This window comes from Perca fluviatilis, chromosome 14, assembly GCF_010015445.1.
Source record: "Perca fluviatilis chromosome 14, GENO_Pfluv_1.0, whole genome shotgun sequence".
NCBI classification, from domain to species: domain Eukaryota; kingdom Metazoa; phylum Chordata; class Actinopteri; order Perciformes; family Percidae; genus Perca; species Perca fluviatilis.
Window position 1 is genome coordinate 28,165,161 of NC_053125.1, and position 18,092 is coordinate 28,183,252.

The 18,092-nt window shown below is 41.0% G+C and overlaps 1 protein-coding gene and 1 pseudogene across 1 annotated transcript; both read left to right on the plus strand.

Moving 5' to 3' along the window:
- The first annotated feature begins 1,331 nt into the window (after positions 1 to 1,331).
- Positions 1,332 to 8,597, plus strand: LOC120572280 (annotated as a pseudogene).
- Positions 8,598 to 10,770: 2,173 nt separating this feature from the next.
- Positions 10,771 to 17,817, plus strand: LOC120572575 (toll-like receptor 4). Its single transcript, XM_039821899.1, has 4 exons — positions 10,771 to 10,828; positions 11,587 to 11,704; positions 12,986 to 13,117; positions 17,595 to 17,817. Exons 1-4 carry the CDS (start codon positions 10,771 to 10,773, stop codon positions 17,815 to 17,817), a joined length of 531 nt encoding a protein of 176 aa, XP_039677833.1.
- The last annotated feature ends 275 nt before the right edge of the window (positions 17,818 to 18,092 follow it).

Sequence of the window (18,092 nt, forward strand, 5' to 3'; positions counted from 1 at the left end):
TCCCCTAATACTGTATCTGAAGTCTCTTTTACATAGACCTTAGTGGTCCCCTAATACTGTATCTGAAGTCTCTTTTACATAGACCTTAGTGGTCCCCTAATACTGTATCTGAAGTCTCTTTTATATAGACCTTAGTGGTCCCTAATACTGTATCTGAAGTATCTTTTATATAGACCTGTGGTCCCCTAATACTGTATCTGAAGTCTCTTTTATATAGACCTTAGTGGTCCCCTAATACTGTATCTGAAGTCTCTTTTATATAGGCCTTAGTGGTCCCCTAATACTGTATCTGAAGTCTCTTTTTTATATAGGCCTTAGTGGTCCCCTAATACTGTATCTGAAGTCTCTTTTATATAGGCCTTAGTGGTCCCCTAATACTGTATCTGAAGTCTCTTTTTTATATAGGCCTTAGTGGTCCCCTAATACTGTATCTGAAGTCTCTTTTATATAGGCCTTAGTGGTCCCCTAATACTGTATCTGAAGTCTCTTTTTTATATAGGCCTTAGTGGTCCCCTAATACTGTATCTGAAGTCTCTTTCCCGAAATTCAGCCATGGTGCAGAATTACAGCCACTAGAGCCAGTCCCACAATGAGCTCTCCTTAGGATGTGCCATTTCTGTGTCTGTAGCTATTGAGGAGGAGAGAGAGGGGGGGGCAAGGTGGAGGGTGGGGGGCGTGGCCTTGACCAACTGCCATGCTTCGCTTATTTTCAAGCCATGAAGTCTCTCTCTTTCTCATGGGTGGGCCAAATTCTCCTGGCGGGCAAAGCAGAGAAAGGGGAGCTAATCTTTCCCTTCATGACCTCATAAGGAGAAGATTCCTGATTGGTCCATCTGAGCTTTCATTTTCTCAAAGGCAGAGCAGGATACCCAGGGCTCGGTTTACACCTATCACCATTTCTAGCCACTGGGGGACCATAGGCAGGCTGGGGGAACTCATATTAATGTTAAAAAAATACTCATAAAGTGAAATTTTCATGCCATGGGACCTTTAACTACATTTTCCTGATGATACTTACAGACTTTTACTGAAGTAACATTTTCAATGCAGGACCTTGACTTGTAACAGAGTATTTTTACAGTGTGGTATTAGTACTTTTACTCAAGTATAGGATCTGAATAGTTCTTCCACCGCTGATCCTAACATATGTGTTTGGATGCTCCAGGTGGGACGGAGTTCATAAACTTTCCTGCATGTGAAACAAACAAAGAGCTCATCTGCATTTTTTTTTTTTGTGATACATAAAACCTGTCATTGTTGGTCATTACTATTTCCTTTGAGCTGAGGATGTGGGTACACTGTTAAAACTGAACTGAAACTGAACACAACAAGGACGACGCTGACGCAGGATGGAGCTCACCTCACTCTGCCTTATATTTTGTAAGAAATCTCAATTCTTTCAATAATTTCAATAGATATACCTTTCTTTTTCTGGTTTTCCTTTGTTCAGTCAACCGTTGTTTCATGTTGTTCCCGAGTTAGATTAGATCAGATTCATCTTTATTTGCAAATACCGAAACTCCAAAATGGAGTTTAGCATCTAAGCAGAAGTGAAAAAACGGTGAAGTTCAGATTATAATGGGAAGGCAAAGCTCTGAATGAGCTAAGATATAAACAGTATGAACTAAAACATATTTAGTGCAGGTGTAAAAACAAGTAAAAGCAGGAGAGGTTGTCATATTTTACTTTTTGTGTGGATAACTAAGTTATCTTGATTTGATTTATCTTCCCAGTGGGATATTTGATTTCACAGCCAGTGAAAATAACAAGACAGTTCTGGAGTATGATCTGGCAAAATGAGACTAGCAATGCATTGATTAAAAAACAAGTTTACTGTCTTTGTTTAGCCATTACCTGGTCATGCTAGTTATCGTTATTAGCTTGTTTAGCCTACACATTAACTCTATAATGTTTTTGAAGACGTTCAAGAGGCATTAGTACTTAAAACGCTTGGAAGTAGGCTAAATCTTACCTGATAGTGAAGCATCCACTTGTCTGTGATGGCTTGGTGGCAGTTTTTTAAAATTTTGATTTACCTTCACATTGTACTATTAATGACATAATCAAAACGTGCCACTGATTGGTTGGTTGTAATGTTAATCCAGGGCAAACAACTTCGTCATTGATCCTGGTCTGTTAATTACTTGGTCATATCAGATCGTGCCTGTCGCAATACCTCTGTGTGTAATTGTAGTTTGCAAACAGTGCACAACTAGGTTGGCTAAAATGTATTGTGAACCTAAATTGTTATGCAAGACGGATCAAAATTTGCTGAACCATGTGCAATGTTTAGGCTCGGATTCACCCATAGATAAAACGTTTACAACCCGAAAACAAATGTTATCTTTTATAGAAGAAATGACATACTCAAAAGAAAAATGTCAAAGAAAAAAGACCAAACATTTACGGGAAACTTTTTCATATTTTCTGTTCAGTTTAAAATGTACCGTAGAGTAAGGCTGTCTTCTTTCATTCTCCTCAGATGTGCAGCGTTGAAAGAAAAACTTCTCCACCTCAAAGTTAGATCCCAAAGACCATCATGCAATATACAGGAAGTTGGCCTATGTTCCTTGTTCCTCTTCTGTCTTTCCTGCTTCATTACAACCCCTTACTGGCTTTTTCACTGAAAAACTGCAGGATTGACTACTCTGAAGATGCGAATGAGCTGTCGGTTATATGTGAAAAGCGCAGCCTCACTGCTATTCCCGACGACATTCCCAGAAATTCATCATCACTGGATCTCAGCTCAAACAGCATTTCAAAGATCACCGGGACAGATTTAAAATATTTACCAAAGCTCACCTATGCAGGTTTGGAATTTAATTTGATTTCCCACATTGATGATGGAGCTTTTGCAGACTTGGAGAAGTTAAAGGTCCTCAACCTGTCCAAAAATAATCTTACAAAAGTCACAGACAACATGTTTCAAGGACTGTCCAAACTAGTCAAGCTATTTCTGGATGTTAACCATATCAGTTATATCTCCCCTGTGGCCTTTCAGTCCCTGGTCAGCTTAGAGGAATTAGATCTGGGCTCTAATTACCTACAACAAATAACAGATGTTGCTCCCATCTTTAAACTACCATCTTTAAATGAGTTGTATCTTGAGAACAACACGTTCACCTCTTTTCAATCAGACGACCTTCCTTTAAACATCTCAAACGTAAAGTCCCTGTATCTGACTATGAACCCTCTGAAAATGTTACGCTTTCCAAAACCCCCTCTCCCTTTTGGTGGGTGTCGTTTTTTTTTTTTTTTTGTCCTCCCCCCCGTGTTGTTTGTCCCATCTTTTTTTTCCCCCTTTCTCTCCTTTTTTTCTTCTTGTTCCCCCTTTTGTTCGCTTTGAGTCGTACCGCATGTGCCTGCAGACCACTGAGTCACTACAAAAACTTTTTCTGACATCGATGAAGGCGAGGATAGATGAAGGTCTCTAGATAGATGCGTCTGCCAAATTCCTTCTCTAAGAACTCTAGATTTAGGGTATAACCACATTGTCAGCGTAGACGACAACCTGCTGCAGTCTTGTTCTCAGGTCACTGACCTCAGTTTATCTTCTAACAAGCTGTCCGAGATGTCAGAGCATTCACTCAGATTTAATTCACAGCTCAGGTATCTGGTTTTGGACCATAACCAACTGTCCAAGGTGCCCCTCGCACTCAGAGGACTCTCCACACTAGAATCCTTGGATCTGAGCTCCAACTACATCACTGAACTCGACTGCAACGCTTTCCTGAATTTGACAAGATTAACAACGCTTAATCTCTACAAAAATCTCATTTCAAAAATTAAAGGATGTGTTTTTCAAAATTTGAATGATTTGATAGAAGTTAATATTGGAGAAAATGTTGTCTTTACTTTTGACAATACTTTCAAGCTTGGCTTGCAGAAACTCAAATCTTTGAATTTACACAATAATCGTCTCTTACACCTCATGCCAGAAGAATTTAGACATCTGTCCTCCCTCCATTCTTTGGATTTAGAAAATGACAAATGTTACGATGTGTATGAAGGTGCTTTCCAAGGACTTGATAATCTTCAAACTCTTATTATTACACCTGGACATTACAGAAAAGAGATGTTCATAGGACTCGCACAGTTAGAGAATTTGACATTACATCTTACCTCAGAGTGGGAACTGAGAAGTTCTCAACAAAATGATTATTCACCTTTCTCAAATTTACCTAACTTGAAGAAACTTATACTCAAAGATTACGACACATTTCTTGTTCCTGACGTTACACAAGATCTGCTCAAGGGCCTTAAATCTTTAGAGATCTTAACTTCTGACAATTTCTTCAGGAAGTCGTTGCACCCAGACACATTTAAACACACTCCCCAACTGAAGGTTCTTCAGATAATAAACAGCGATCTGTCACATTTAACCCCTGAACTGTTCTGGCAAATTCCAAACTTGCAGAAACTCGATCTCTCCAACAATAAATTGAGATATTTGGATTTCCTCGGCGGGGCGAACCTGCTGACCCTCAGATGGCTTAAACTCAATGGGAATGAGTTGTCGGTCATCAACGAAACGGCCCTCCAATGCCTCCCTGCGTTGACATACCTGGACCTGAATAACAACCCTTTAACGTGTGAATGCTCCAACATTGGCTTCAACCAATGGTTGCAAAGCAAAAACCAGACACAGGTAGTTAATGGCCACCAGTATACTTGTGCCTTTCCTGTGAGCCAACAGGGGAACAAGTTCCTGGACTTTGACACTAGCTCCTGTTGGATAGACGCTGGCTTCTTCTGCTTCGTATTCAGCACTTGTCTGATTCTGTTTACACTCCTCGCATCCTTCATTTACCATTTCCTGAGGTGGCACCTGGCCTACGCCTACTACCTCTTTCTGGCCTTCATCTATGATAAGAGGAGGGGAAGGAAGGGCTCTCCTCACCACTACGATGCTTTTGTCTCCTACAACGTTTACGATGAAGCCTGGGTCTACGAAGAGATGCTTCCAGTGCTGGAGGGGGAGCAAGGATGGAGACTCTGTCTGCACCACAGAGACTTCGAACCAGGTCTTTTTGTAAATAAAGTGATTTTTCCGTTATTGTTTTATCAACCTGGACCCTACTTTGCATTGCTGTCTGAGTGAAAGCAATGCATGGAATGCATTTTTGTTTTTTAAATTGGTCCCGAATAGAGACAGAGCGCATTCATATGGAGGATATATTTATTCATAATTCAAATTGAAAGTCCAAAGAGAAAATGAATCAAGAATATTATTTTACTATGCAAAAACTAACTATACTAGGAAAAATAATGCCATAATTGAATTTTAAAAAGAAAAAGGAAACTGAAAAAGCAAAGTTGAAATGTAAAATGATTTATCTTTTGAATTTTGCATTTGACTTTTCCATCTGGATTTAACATTTGGCTTTTCCGTTTGGATTTAACATGTGGCTTTTCCATTTCAATTTAACATTTGGCTTTTTCATTTGGACTTGACAGATGTCAATGTAAGAGGATGACGTGATGGGCTCTGTTTCTATAGAACGAGAACGCTGTTACTGGCAGCGAACCGGGCTGCAATGTGACCCATTAGGACAAATGAAATCCACATCCTCAAGTTCATCCTCTAAAAGTGATATTTTTGCCACTGAACAGGCTGAGAATATTATTCTAAGTGTCTGACAACATTATGGAAAGGATCTCTACAGAGATAGACCTTTTAGTTAAAGAGTAGGACCCTTTTTGTTCAACCAGAAACAGCTCCAAAATCACCATCACCAAACCCACCAGACTCCATGTAAATAATCACTACTTTTAGCGTGTATAGAGCCAGCATATTTTCACATGTAAATGGGTGAATTATGGATTTATTTTAACCAAACCAGAGTGGTGATTGTTGGAACAGTGGAAAGATGAACCAAGACGGGCTGATAGTTTTAAATTAAGTGTGTTTTACGACAATAATATTAACCCTAACTCTAATAAATCGAGTGAGAAGTAGGGTCATTTTCTAATACACTTCTGTAAAATCTGCTGGCCGTTAAAAAGCATGCAGGTTTCAGCCATGGCCTCAATTTTCAGACCTGAAGGCCACTTCCATTTCTTTTTTACAGTTATGGACAAAAGGTAGGGAGGAAGAGTCCTGAACTTGCAAAGACGACGCCCGTTTCATACGAAAACCCAAAACTAATGGTGCATTAGAGAATTAAATAAGTCCTTTTCATTATTCAACTTAGAGCCATGTAGAAAGAGTTACTAGGCAGTTTGTCGGAGCAGCTCCAAGTAGAAAAAAGCCTTTTTTATTTAATTCTTGCTGGTGTAAAGGCGGCTGTTGTTTTCACAGGTAAGCCCATCGTAGAAAACATTACAGACGCCATCTACGGCAGCAGGAAGACCATCTGTGTGATCAGCCGACACTACCTGCAGAGCGAGTGGTGCTCCAGAGAGATCCAGATGGCCAGGTAGGCAGCACCTCCTCTAAGTCTAGGTACTAGTGATGCTAACTTTGAGTTTCTCTTAACTGATAGTCGATGCTTGTTAAACAATCATTAACCGTTAACCAACAACTAAGAAAGGGAATCAAATTTCATACTGTCCGTGATCAACTACGGACTTGTAGCAGGTGGCACTTTCATGGAAATGTATGTGCGACCAACCCATAAAAGTCTACAGCAGCCTGCAGCGTGCTTGGGTTGTGGCTAGAAGGGATACAGCTACGGCCGGAAGTTATGGAAAATCTCTCAAAATCTATCTCATTAACGTTATAGTAATATAATTTTGCCTAAACTTAACTGTTGTTTTTGGAGCCTAAACTTAAATGTTGTGGTGGAAGTTTCATGCAGCAGAGTGAGTAAAGATGTCTTCAATAACAAAAGTTGAGGACAATTAAACTGTCTTGGAATGTTTTCAAGCAATTACTTTCAAACAGAAACACAACTTTCACAAAACATAAGAGTGCAACGTGGAAGAGTCATAAGTATTATTGCTCGAGAGTGGACAGCTGGTTTTACCGCACTGCTGCAGAGTGCAGAGAAAGAGCTCTTAAAGTACATGCAGAATGTTAGCATCCTTTATACACAGAAAGAGGAAGCACCCACATGGTCATAAGTGGAACCCTTAGAAAACAGGAACTGTCTAAGATAACACAAAAATTGTTTTTTATTTGCTCTTAGTAACCTTTTTCAATACAACAGTGTTTCTGTGTTCTTGTTTCGAGAAAGCATAATTCATAACTATAACATTTTCCATTACACTGTCATTTTGGCGCTTAAACTTGACTGTCATCTTGGTGCCTAAACTTAATTGTCGTTTTGGAGCCTAAACTTAACTGTTGTTTTGGAGCCTAAACGTAATGTCAGGATGGAGAGAAGGTTTGGACCCAAATGCAGTTCAAACAAAGAATTATTTCAGCCAGGAAAAACACTTCAGGCAGCACACAACACAACATGAACCACACAAACAGAAAGTAAGAATCCGACAAGAGACGAAGACAGAACAGGTCCTAAATGCACCAGGTAACGAGGACTAACGAGGGACAGGTGACACAACAGGTGAAACACATCAGGGCGGGGAAGAACAATCAGAACAGGTGGGAAAACACAAGACAGGAAGCAAAACAAGATAAGACTAGGGAGGGAAACAAGACTTCAAAATAAAACAGGAAACAGATTCTAACAAACGGGACACTTAATTTTCGTTTTAGAGCCTAAACTTAACTGTTGTTTTGGTGCTTAAACTTAACTGTTGTTTTGGTGCTTAAACTTAACTGTCGTTTTGGAGCCTAAACTTAATTCTCGTTTTGGAACCTAAACTTAATTTGGAGCTTATGTCGTGTGTTTTGGTGTCTGCAGCTACCGTCTGTTTGACGAGCAGGATGATGTGCTGATCCTGCTGTTTATGGAGGACATCCCTGCCTGCGAGCTGTCTCTGTACTACCGAATGAGGAGTCTGGTGAAGAGACGCACCTACCTGAGCTGGCCACAAGCCGGCCAACACACCGGAGTCTTCTGGCAGAACATACGGCGAGCTCTGATGACACCTGGAAGTCCCACGGACAACCCAATCAGGGGTTTCTTTCAGAATCAGGCATGAAAAAAAGAAATCACAAATAGTATATGTCAAAAGGAATTTAAATGGGCTCTTCTTAACTGTAAAGGTCATTTGATATAGGGGATGGATACACGAACCGAGGAACCGACTGTTTGAATAGTATTCATACATTCAAATTAAATCTAAAATTAATCTTTAATAGTAGTATTTAATATGAATATGATATCTGATTGGTTTATTGCACATTTTGCCCAAACCACACCTAAGAGTAATGTAGCTACCTAGTAGCTACTAGACCAACCCATTTTAGATTTGCGTCAGGCGCAAGACTTATTTATCCGGTATAATAGCAACAGCGCCCGAGATCCGCCCACAAAGCTACTTGCGTTTGGCGTTTGATACTTGCGTTTCAGATTGTTAAAATAGGGCCCAAAGTCTCATTTCATTCACAAAGCACATGGCCGGTTACCATGGATACTACACCTGAGGGCTGTTTGTGTTGGTGGGGGTTAAAGAGAGTGAGAAATAGAGACAGAGAGAGGGAGAGAGAGAGAGAGAGAGACACAGAGAGAAAGAGAGAGTGAGACATACAGAGAGAGAGAGACAGAGGGAGGGAGAGAGAGACGAAGAGAGAGAGAGAGAGAGATGAAAAATGAATAGAGTTATATATATTATCATTTCTATTTCTCTATTCTTTTATTTATTTGTATTCTTTTTTATAATAATGTTGGGGGACATGCACATAATTTGTTAGAATTAGTATCTGCATTAATATCATAATTATCCTGTTTACTTGTATTATTATATCAGATGTATTTACTCCATGTTGTTGTTTATATGTTTGTTCTTTCACTTTGGCAACACAGATGTATTTTGTGTCATGCCAATCAAGCAACATGAAATTGAAATTGAGAGAGAGAGGTTTTAAAAATGTTTTTTCTTTGTTTCATAATGTCTGTCCTACTTTCTTTCTTTCTTTCTTTGTTAGTTTCTCTCTTTGTTACTTTTATATCTTTCTAATTTCCCCGAGAGTGATTAAACAATAACTGTGTGAGTGATGGAGTGTTAATCATTTAAACCCTGGTGTTCATTTTATTCAGTGTATTACTATTCTTCTTGACATTTTTTGTCTTATTGTTGTAATGTTTTTGTTTTGCTCAATACATTTTCATCTTGGTCATGTTTAAGTTTGTTGTTTTCATTTTGTTGTGTGAACACTTTGGGCTGCATGAAAAGTCTATAAATAAAAGTGAGGTGAGTCAAAGTACTTCTTTATTTATTTCAGCCGTTGTTTCTCTCTCTCATCCTTTCTGTCCTTGTTTCTTTCTTTCTGTCCTTGGGTCTCATTTACAAAACTGTGCATATATTCTATTCTGAAAGATTTTGAGCACCAAAAAGTCAGAATTTTCGTATGCAAAAACCAAATTCTGATTTATAATACCTTGCGGCGCACACCGGCACACACTCTTCTCCTTATAAATACTAGAGATGTTCTGATACCGATACCAGAGCCTAAACTTAAGAATAATTTTGGAGCCTAAACTGAAGAGTCATTTTGCTGCCTAAACTTAATTGTTTTGGAGTCTAAACTTAAAGAGTATGCAGGTTAAATGGGGTAATACTGTCTCCGCCTCCTTTGGGGTAAGTAATGGGGTTAGTCAGGGGGGGCTACTCTCACCAGCACTCTTGTACGTGTACATGGATGAGTTATCCAACCAATTGACAAGATGTAAAACAGGCTGTATAATTGGTAACACCTTGGTAAATCACCTCATGTATGCTGATGATTTGGCCATTTTCTCTCCCAGCAGTGCTGGTTTTCAGCTGCAGTTTCAGAAAACAATTCCACCACTGACCAGGAAAAACCTGGTCTAAAGTCATTGGCGCTAGTCTAAAGTCAGTAGCACGTTATTCAGATGCTATTTTAGGGGCGCATGCTTGGCCATAATGTAGCGTGTGCACAGCGCGCATACACTTCTCTCATCTAAACGGACGCAGCAGTTCCCATTTTTGCAAACCATACATAATTACAAAGGAAAATATTACTGAAAATGCGCTTCAGGTGTTTGGATAGATCAGGAGGCACTTTACAGTACAGTCATCAAAAAGTCGCAGCATTCTTTGTGGCTTGTTGTGTTTTACACAACATTTCCATGAATCATGGATGTGTTGATGACATAAATGAGGAAATATTAGAGGACTTAAGGAGACGTGATGTTGAACTACGGCGGGATCTGGTCCGGGAGTAATGCGTGATGCGCTCCTGATGGAGCGGGTGGACGGAGATGGAGTTGGGGGGAAGAGGAACGGGCACAGCAGGAGCAGGTGGTGCGTTTGGAGGCCCACGCTCCATGGCTGCAGCAATCCTCTCCAGACTTGAGGAGATGCGCCCGAGAGGCTGCAGCAACATCCCCACCCGGCCAAGACGGACATTTATTACTTTGCCGCATCCGGGACAGCTCTAGCTGGCGTGCGCCAGGCAAATCCGCCGTTATAATAGCAATCCGCCATGGAACAAGCGCGCCTGCTCTTAAAGGGAATGTGAGATGACGCTCTGATTGGTTATTTTCACGTTATGCCCAAACCACACTTAGCTACTTCAGACCAACCCATTTTAGATTACCGTCGGGCGCAAGAGTCATTTATCATGCCGGTATAATTGCAACAGCGCTTGATATCCGCCAACAAAGCTACTTGCGTTTTGGGTTTCATACTTGCGTTTCAGATCGTTAAAATAGGGCCCATGATGGTGAGGGAGATAGGATGGCGAGGGCGCTAGCCGGGGATAGGATGGTGAGGGAGCTAGGGAGGGAATACGATGGTGAGGGAGAAAGGATGGTGAGGGAGCTAATGGGGGATAGGATGGAGAGGGAGCTAGTGGGGGATAGGATGGTGAAGGAGATAGGGTGGTGAGGGAGCAAGTGGGGGACCGGATAGTGAGGGAGAAAGGATGGTGAGGGAGATAGCGGGGATCGGATGGTGAGGGGGATAGGAATGCAAAAGAGCTAGTGGGGGATAGGATGGTGAGGGAGATAGGATGGGGAAGGAGATAGGATGGCGAGGGAGATAGGATGGCAAGGGAGCTATTGTTTGATAAGATGGAGAAGGTGATAGGATGGTGAGGGAGATAGGATGGTGAGGGAGAAAGTCGGGGACAGGATAGTGAGGTAGATAGGATGGTGAGGGAGCTAGCGGGAGATAGGATAGTGAGGGAGATATGATGTGAGGGAGATAGGATGGTGGTGATAACGGCGTTGCAATGATGGGAAAAGTAATTAATGAGATTACTCCGTTGCTGAAAAAATAACACAATTTAGTAATGCCGTTATACTTAAACGCCGTTACTCCCAACACTGGTAAAGAAGACGCCCGTTTCTCACGAAAAACAAAACTAATGGTGCAATAGAGAATTAAATTAGTCCTTTAATTATTCAACTTAGAGTCATGTAGAAAGAGTTACTAGGCAGTTTGTTCTTCGCGGCTCCTATTAAAAAAAGCCTTTATTATTTAATTAAAAAGCGTTTTTAATTTAATTTCTGAGGTGCATTGCTAGTCTGAAAGCGGCTGTTGTTTTCACAGGTAAGCCCATCGTACAAAACATTACAGACGCCATCTACGGCATCAGGAAGACCATCTGTGTGATCAGCCGACACTACCTGCAGAGCGAGTGGTGCTCCAGAGAGATCCAGATGGCCAGGTAGGCAGCACCGCCTCTAAGTCTAGGTACTAGTGATGCTAACTTAGAGTTTCTCTTAACTGATAGTCGACGCTCGTTAACCGATCATTAACCGTTAACTGAGAACAAAGAAAGGGAATCAAATTTCATACTTTCCGTGATCTGTGGACAACTTCGGACTTGTAGCAGGTGGCACTTTCCTAGATCCGCATGCACGACTGACTGATGAACCTGCCTGGGTTGTGGCTAGAAGGAATACAGCTACGGACGGAATTTATGCAAAATCTCGCAAAATCTAACTCATTAACATTATAGTAATATAATTTTGCCTAAGCTTAAAAGTCGTTTTGGATCCTAAACTTAACTGTTGTGGTGGAAGTTTCATGCAGCAGAGTGATTAAAGATGTCTTCAATAACAAAAGTTGAGGAAAATTAAACTGTCTTGGAATGTTTCATTATTTTCAAGCAGAAACACAACTTTCACAAAACATCAGAATGCAATGTAGAAGAGTCATAAGTATTATTGCTCGAGAGTGGACAGCTGGTTTCACCGCACTGCTGCATAGTGTAAAGAAAGAGCTCTCAAAGTACATGTTAGCATCCTTTATACACAGAAAGAGGAAGCACCCACATGGTCATAAGTGGAACCCTTAGAAAACAGGAACCGTCTAAGCGTGCTTGTGTCTGGGTGTGATAAATATCTCGCAGCCATCCTCCTCCTACAGCCTGATCATGCCATCTTCATGATCTTAGGACAAACCACAGAACAAGCTGTGTCTGTTATGCAGATGCTGACGGGACAAGATAACACAATAATAGTTTTCGATTTGCTCTTAGTAACCTTTTTCAATACAACAGTGTTTCTGTGTTCTTGTTTCGAGAAAGCATAATTCATAACTATAACATTTTCCATTACACTGTTATTTTGCTGCCTAAACTTAACTGTCATATAGGTTCCTAAACTTGACTGTCGTCTTGGTGACTAAACTTAACTGTCATTTTGGAGCCTAAACTTAACTGTTGATTTGGTGCATAAACTTAACTGTTGATTTGGTGCCTAAACTTAACTGTTGATTTGGTGCCTAAACTTAACTGTTGATTTGGAGCCTAAACTTAACTGTTGATTTGGTGCCTAAACTTAACTGTTGATTTGGTGCCTAAACTTAACTGTTGATTTGGTGACTAAACTTAACTGTCGTTTTGGTGCCTAAACTTAACTGTTGATTTGGTGCCTAAACTTAACTGTTGATTTGGTGCCTAAACTTAACTTGGAGCTTATGTCGTGTGTTTTGGTGTCTGCAGCTACCGTCTGTTTGACGAGCAGGACGATGTGCTGATCCTGCTGTTGATGGAGGACATCCCTGTCGGCGAGCTGTCTCTGTACTACCGAATGAGGAGTCTGGTGAAGAGACGCACCTACCTGAGCTGGCCGCAAGCCGGTTAACACACGGGCGTATTCTGGCAGAACATACGGCGAGCTCTGATTACACCTGGAAGTCCCACGGACAACCCAATCAGGGGATTCTTTCAGAACCAGGGATGAAAAACAACCAATTTCTTTGTTTAAACTGTCAATAATAGCATATTTCAAAAGGGATTTAAATGGGCTCTTCTTACCTGTAAAGGTCATTTGATAGTCCTGGGGCGTAATGTGGAGCTGGAGGAGATATCTGGTCCCAGGTATGTGGGCTTTGACACTACAAATTTCAAACAGAAATCCCTGCATTAAAAACTGAGGTGTGGGACTTTGAAAGACAATGAAAGATCCAGGGCTTTTAAGAAGTTTGACCCATACAAGAAACATGCCCTGTTTGCATGGAATCAGTGTTACCTGGTGACTTCTAGTCATTTGTAATAATTACGGAGGTTGCAAATGACCTACCATATTTCACAGAACACCAAGGTCCTGTGATAACATTAGTGCAAATCTATATGTCTTTAATTTGGCCGGGTCGTACTCCATTTTTTCAATGTTTTTCTTTCCTGTGCGCCCTTTTAATCCCTCTCAAAAAGACGGATATGAGATCGTGGAGGGCTGGGGACGTCGTATTTCATAGCCAACCTAGTCTGGACCACTGCCGTCCATGAGTCAACGCGCTCCCTGCGGCTTTGTGCGAGGGGTGACGGTGATGCTGTATGGGTGCCAGTGTAGCAAGGATAGGGGATGCGCCTCTGGTAACCTCGCTCTGGCTGTCCTCCACGTGCCTCCCAATTGACAATATGACCTCATAAGGAGAAGATTCCAGATCGGCCCATCTGAGCTTTCATTTTCTCAAAGGCAGAGCAGGATACCCAGGGCTCGGTTTACACCTATCGCCATTTCTAGCCACTGGGGGACCATAGGCAGGCTGAAAGAACGCATATTAATGTTAAAAAACCTTATAAAAAGACAATTCCATGCCATGGGACCTTTAACTACATTTTCCTGATGATACTTACAGACTTTTACTGAAGTAAGATTTTCAATGCAGGACGTTGACTTGTAACAGAGTATTTTTTCAATGTGGTATTAGTACTTTTACTCAAGCACAGGATCTGAATACTTCTTCCACCGCTGATCCTAACATATGTGTTTGGATGCTCCAGGTGGGACGGAGCTTTATGAACTTTCCTGCATGTGAAAGAAACAAAGAGCTCCTCTGCATTGGGTTCTTTTGTGATAAGTACAACCTGTGATTGTTGGTTGTCACTATCTTGTCCTTTCAGCTCAGGATGTGGGTAAACTGTTAAAACTGAACTGAAACTTAACAGAACAAAATCGTCTTTGACGGAGGATGGACTGACCTCACTGCCCGTTACTTTGTAAGACATCTCACTTCTTTCAATAATTTCAATAAATATACTTTTCTTTCTTTTTCTGGTTTTCCTTTGTTCATTCAACTGTTGCTTCATGTTGTTCCAGAGTTAGATTAGATTAGATTGAGTTTAAGTACCGAGACCACAAAATGGAGTTTAGCATCTATGCAGAAGTGAAAAGAAAACAGTAAAGTTCAGAGTATAACAGAAGGGGAAGCTCTGAATGAGCTAAGATATAAACAATATCAACAAAAAGATATTTAGTGTGTAAGTACAAGTAAATGCAGGAGATAGGAAGCAACAGCAGTAACGTGGTAAGGTCGTATTTTACTTTTTGTGTTGATAACTAAGAGGAGGAATATTTGATTTCACAGCCAGGGAACATTGAGACATTGAGGACACTTCATTTTCTGAATTTTGGTGAATGTGTAGCAACAATGTGTGCCTTTTTCTTCTTCAATTTATTAAGGTGCAAATGTTCGTATTTATTAAGGGATGTGCAAAAAAGTCGATTCACATTCGAATTGTGATTCAAGCTCTACCGATTCGAAACCGATTCATAGAATTCCAAAAAACGATTCATATGTTTTAATTTTTGTATGTCTACTGCAATCACATGGGAAAAGTAATTAAATTTACATACTGAGAATCGTTTTTGAATCAAATCTTGATATTTTCTGAATCGTGCACCCCTAGTATTTATGCAGGGTTTCCGCGGGGGCTTAAAAAGTCTAAAATTTCTAAAACAATTGTAGGCCTTAAAAAAAAATAACAAAATGACCAGCATTTAAAATTTGCTGAAGTATTGTGTTGTAGATTTGAAATCATTTTAAAAAGGTCTTATTTTCCCTTCGTCCATGCAACGCTAACTTTAATTTGGGGCCAAGCAGCGAAGCTACGAGGCACCAATAGTGATTCTACCTTTTCTTTTTATTACACATCTTTCCTCTGCCATGGGAGTCTATGGCATGCCATAGAGAGCCCATAGAACCATACAGTAAAAAGTTGTGAAATTTGGCACATCTAGTTTGGGTCAAAGTTGGCGTTGCATCCATGCGATTAACTTTTGAACCGTATGCCCAACTTTGAACATCGAGATATAGTTGCAATCTTTGGATGACGCCGAACTCAACGATGTCAATAGCCGCCATGTTGGACCTTCTGCCATATTGGATTTGATCAAAAACACTAAAAACTTTTCACAGGTCACAAAATTTCTCAGATTTTCACGAACCTTGGCACAGATGATCTTCAGACCAAGCCGCTCAAAAGTTATTCCATTGTGTCTTGATTCAAAAGCGTTTGCCTGTCACAGCCAATCGAAATTGACGGCGAAGCCGCTAAGCAGGAAGTGAACTAATATCTCGGGGAGGCTTTATCGTATCAAAACCAATCTCAATACTCGGACTCAAGACCCAATCCCGAGGACGTAAAATAAATTTGGTGACCTTTGACCACCATGGGGGCACTATAATCACAGGAAGTGAGCTCATATCTCACCAATGTCTTAATGTATGAAGTCCAAACTTGGTACAGGTACATGGTAGCTGATTGTGAGGACGTGCAAGGAATGTGGTGTCATTTGGCCTTAGGGGCACTGTAACAAAGTAAATGAGCTGATATCTCAGCCATTCTTTATCCAATTGCCATAAAAGTTGCTGTGAGTGCTTACTCATGCCATGGCAACGACATTCCTGCTAGTGTATTGCTTGGCCCCCTCATTGCTGCTGGCAGCTATATTGGTCATTTAAATGCTTTTTCTTATTCTGTGGTTTCAGCAAAAGTCTGTTTAAATGTCGAGGGGAGCTACATTTGCACTACGCTCATTTTCTTTCCATGTAGCAGCGATATTCACATTCACGTGGTGCCGTTTCAAGGAGGAATGCACCGAACCCAGAGCTCGGGTTTGGGTTTGGCCGAACTTTGGGCTTTTTGACGGACTTCGGGTACTGTAAAACTTTAGAATTTTTATCCACTGAACCGAACGCTACCAAAGAGAAGTAACAAGAGGCGAAACTCGAGAAAAAGAGGCAAACGTGTTAAGTTTCTGCTCTTGTCAAAGAGTATAGAAGTAACAAGAGGCGAAACTCAATCGAACGTTCCATTGCAACAAACGCACCCATGACTAAGCTGCAGCTCGGCCATCTTGGACTGAACACTCTTGTTACTTCTATACTCTTTGTAGAGTTACGCTTGCACTACGCGGGCTATGATTGTGATTGGTTTAAAGAAATGCCAATAAACCAGAGCACGTTTTCCTTCCATCCCCGAATGCTATGTGGAGTAACAATTATGCAGCTTGACCTTTTGACCGATTCATGTCAAACCACTTTTGTTGAACTCAGCTAACTCCCCTACACATTGCACAAAGCTTCTTTTTTTAAAAACAAAAACATCCTTTGATTTTATAAATATTTTTAACTCAAATAAATATATATAAAATGAAATGAACCCTCTGAGAAAGTTCAGTCTTTCCTCATTTGTTGCAAGTGCCACTTTCCTAGAACCGCATGCACGACTGACCGATACAAGTCTACAGCAGCCTGCAGCGTACATTTCTGAGTCTGCCTGGTTGTGGCTAGGAGGGATACAGCTACGGCCGGAAGTTATGTAAAATCTCACAAAATCTAATTCTATAACGTTAAAGTAATATAATTTTGCCTAAACTTAACTGTCGTTTTGGTGCCTCAGCTTAACTGTTGTTTTGGTGTCTAAACTTAAGTGTTGTTTTGGTGCCTTAACTTAGTTGTCATTTGATGCCTCCACTTAATTGTCGTTTTGGTGCCTAAATTTAACTGTCGTTTTGGTGCCTTAACTTAGTTGTCATTTGATGCCTCCACTTAATTGTCGTTTTGGTGCCTAAACTTAACTGTCGTTTTGGAGCCTAAACTGTAGCTGCACCGTAGCTACATCCCTTGTAGCCACAGGATGGCCGATTCAACGTGCCAGTTCTCATGAGGTGACGTGTAGCCCTCCGTTGTGAGCGCCATCTAGCAGAGAGACAATAGCAAAAAAAAAAAGCTTATAACTTATCTAGTTCCCAAACTAATTGGAGCTTATCTTGTGTGTTTTGGTGTCTGTAGCTACCATCTGTTTGACGAGCAGGACGATGTGCTGATCCTGCTGTTCATGGAGGACATCCCTGCCCACGAGCTGTCTCTGTACTACCGAATGAGGAGTCTGGTGAAGAGACGCACCTACCTGAGCTGGCCGCAAGCCGGTCAACACACAGGAGTCTTCTGGCAGAACATACGGCGAGCTCTGATGGCACCTGGAAGTCCCACGGACAACCCAACCAGGGGTTTCTTTCAGAACCAGGCATGAAAAGCAACCTGTAAAGGTTATTTGCTATAGGGGATGTTTACCCGAACAGAGGATCGGATGGGCCTCGCCGGGTTCGGACAGATATTTAGAAATAATGTTCGGGTTCTGGTCGGCTCGGTCACATCAGCACAAGAGGCATTGAACATTTTAAATTTAATAAAGCTTTTTTATGTAGGTGCACGTCTGTGTTAACGTGCGGTTGTTGCCCAGTGTGCTCTGATGCAAACGTACATGGGTCATTAGTATGAGAAAAAAACGAGATTTTAACTGGGTGGGGCTCGGACATAAA

Bases quoted from the DNA above. Each gene is read 5' to 3' on its own strand.
- LOC120572575 (XM_039821899.1), top strand. From the start codon at position 10,771: ATGGCGAGGGCGCTAGCCGGGGATAGGATGGTGAGGGAGCTAGGGAGG. The intron at 10,829-11,586 runs GTGAGGGAGAAA...TTGTTTTCACAG, and splicing joins GCTAGGGAGGGAATACGATG to GTAAGCCCATCGTACAAAAC. The intron at 13,118-17,594 runs AGCCGGTTAACA...AGGACGATGTGC, and splicing joins ACCTACCTGAGCTGGCCGCA to TGATCCTGCTGTTCATGGAG.